The sequence below is a fragment of the Salpingoeca rosetta genome (genome assembly GCF_000188695.1).
Source record: "Salpingoeca rosetta unplaced genomic scaffold supercont1.37, whole genome shotgun sequence".
NCBI lineage: Eukaryota > Choanoflagellata > Craspedida > Salpingoecidae > Salpingoeca > Salpingoeca rosetta.
Window position 1 is genome coordinate 565,345 of NW_004754897.1, and position 2,500 is coordinate 567,844.

Sequence of the window (2,500 nt, forward strand, 5' to 3'; positions counted from 1 at the left end):
TGTGTGTGTGTGTGTGTGTGTGTGTGTGTGTGTGTGTGTGTGTGTGTGTGTGTGTGTGTGTGTGTGTGTGTGTGTGTGTGTGTGTGTGTGTGTGTGTGTGTGTGTGTGTGTGTGTGTGTGTGTGTGTGTGTGTGGAAGCACCCTTCACCTTGCCTTCACAACTACGGTGCTCACCCCTGCACTGAACGTACCCAACCCTTTCACCAACCCCCCTGCCCGCTTTCCGATCGATAGCAACTTCTGGTTCAGGACCCTAACGACCCTGGTGTATACCGCATCAGCAATGTCCCTTATGCCAAAGCATTTCGACGATCTGTCCTCGCCCCTGTGCTCAAGCACACAGGTACAATGACGACATGTGCACGAGCATGCGTGCATGGTTGTGTTCTGGTACAAAAAACAACGCACACCCGTGTTGCGCATCGCCCATGGGCAGAACAATTTTTTGCGTAGATGCTGGAGATGTTCGGAGCGTGCATGCAGGCAAAAGCAGCACTGACCGCTCACTGTTTCACTGTGCCGACCCAAACCACTGCGACCTGTAGGGACGTTGTTGCCGTTTGCCGTCGCCATCCTCCGGGTTGTCAAGTATCGTGTGGTGCGTACAACGTGGATGTCGTTTATGGTGCATGCACTTGTGAGCACGTAGTCGTGCGTGCCTTGTGTCTGCCTGCCCACGCAGCGGCCGTGCCACCTTCCCATCTCGTGGATACTAGCACATGTGTACTGACAAACACGCATACAAAATGTGCTTGCGCGCAGACTGCTGGTTGTGAGCGAGCACCTCTGTACGCGGACACGCCATCGCGAGGGCAGCTCATCTCCATGTACCACGAGCTCCTTCTCCTCCTCCATGCTCAGTACCAAGTGCGTCTCGCATGTGCTCTGTCTGTGCGTGTGTTTGTGTGGATGTGTGTACATGTATGTATGTGTGTGTGTGTGTACACACACGCACACATACACACACACACATACACACACGCACACTCCCGTTCTCTGTGGTCACGCATGGTCATGTTTCGTGCTGTTGCTCTCGTGCCCATGAACAAGTCCCTCCTCACCCCGAGTGTCGCCTCATCATGCACGTCAATTGTGTTTCTTCGACATTGGCACTTTGGCAGGTGCTCGCTTCGGGGTCATGTGATATGGGCACCGTGACCTTCGAAGCTGTGCTGGTCGTCTATGCGGATGAGCCCAGCGAACACGGCGAGCACCGCTACAGCATGGCTGTCAACACATCCCATGTTGATGCCGGAATGGACATGATTACACAGGCGCTTTTGGTGCGTGGTACACTCATCTATGTGATTGCACGTGATGCCGTACTTGTGTGTGGGTGTGGCTTTGTGTGTCTGTTTGTTTCTCATGCGCGCGTTGTTGTGGTTGTTGTGGTTGATGTGGTTGTTGATGGTGTTCATCAAACAACCGTGTCACTTCGCTTCCGTACATGTACGCTCCCATGCACGTTCACCCTCCCACGCACACTCACCCCCCCCCCACGCACGCTCACACCCATGCACATTCACACATATACGTTTTTCTACACCAGCGTGAACGCCCCGAGCGCCCCTTTCGTCTCATCTGCACGCGCGAGCCGTGCATTCCAGGCTCCATCCCATCACATTGCCTCGGCATCCACTTCCTCGTGCACGTGACAGACCACCACGGGTTCTTGAACAAAGGCATGTTGGACCTGCTCGGTGCCAGCGCGTACCACCACGACCACGTTGTCAGTGATGGTGATGGCGATGACGATGCTGCTGATGGCGGTGGGAACCTTCATGATGGTGGCGATTGTGATGACGACGGTGACGATGATGATGTTGGTGGTGATGGTTGTGGCAGCAGCAACAACAACTCCAACATTGAGGGCAGCAGCAAGGAGCGCAGAGACGTCGGTGCGAAGCAAAACCCCGAGTGGCTGGATGCGTTTGCATGCGACATGAAGATGAAGAAGAAGCATGGATATGAATGCCCACCGCCAGCGGTGGCGACCAACCCCGAGTTACGAGCTGCGTCACAAAGGGCATTCGATGAGATGCTGAACACATACGCGTCGCGCGATTTGGCGCGTGACTCGGAATTAGTGCGGGCGAGGCTTCTTCCTGACATCAACAAAGTAGAGTACGAGCAGCAGCTGAAGCAGCAGACGGCAATACAGCAACAGCTAGAAGCACAGAATAGAAAGATGAACCAACAACAACAACAACAACAACAGCAACACCAACAACAACAACAACAGCAACAACAACAACAACAACAACAACAACAACAACAACAACAACAACAACAACAACAACAACAACAACAACAACAACAACAACAACAACAACAGCAGCAGCAGCAGCAGCAGCACGTGTCCTCATCACAGCCATCCGCTGCGTCAACGGCATCGCCTGCCGCACACCACCCCGTCAAGGACATCACCAGATCCCTGCAGCAGCAGTCTTTGACCAAGGCCATGGATGTGGACAAGGGCCACCCCCACGACGCCGACGAC

At 54.1% G+C, this 2,500-nt stretch overlaps 1 protein-coding gene across 1 annotated transcript in view; it reads left to right on the forward strand.

Annotated features, from left to right (window-relative positions):
* PTSG_13119 (uncharacterized protein) overlaps positions 1-2,500 on the forward strand; it is a 3,956-nt gene that overhangs the window by 1,057 nt on the left and 399 nt on the right. Inside the window, exons 2-7 of the mRNA XM_004988240.1 lie at positions 235-343; positions 546-598; positions 763-867; positions 1,122-1,283; positions 1,550-2,119; positions 2,336-2,500. The exon at positions 2,336-2,500 is cut by the window's right edge and continues 399 nt beyond it. Coding sequence (XP_004988297.1) covers positions 235-343; positions 546-598; positions 763-867; positions 1,122-1,283; positions 1,550-2,119; positions 2,336-2,500 — 1,164 coding nt within the window. The remainder of the gene's footprint in view (positions 1-234; positions 344-545; positions 599-762; positions 868-1,121; positions 1,284-1,549; positions 2,120-2,335) is intronic.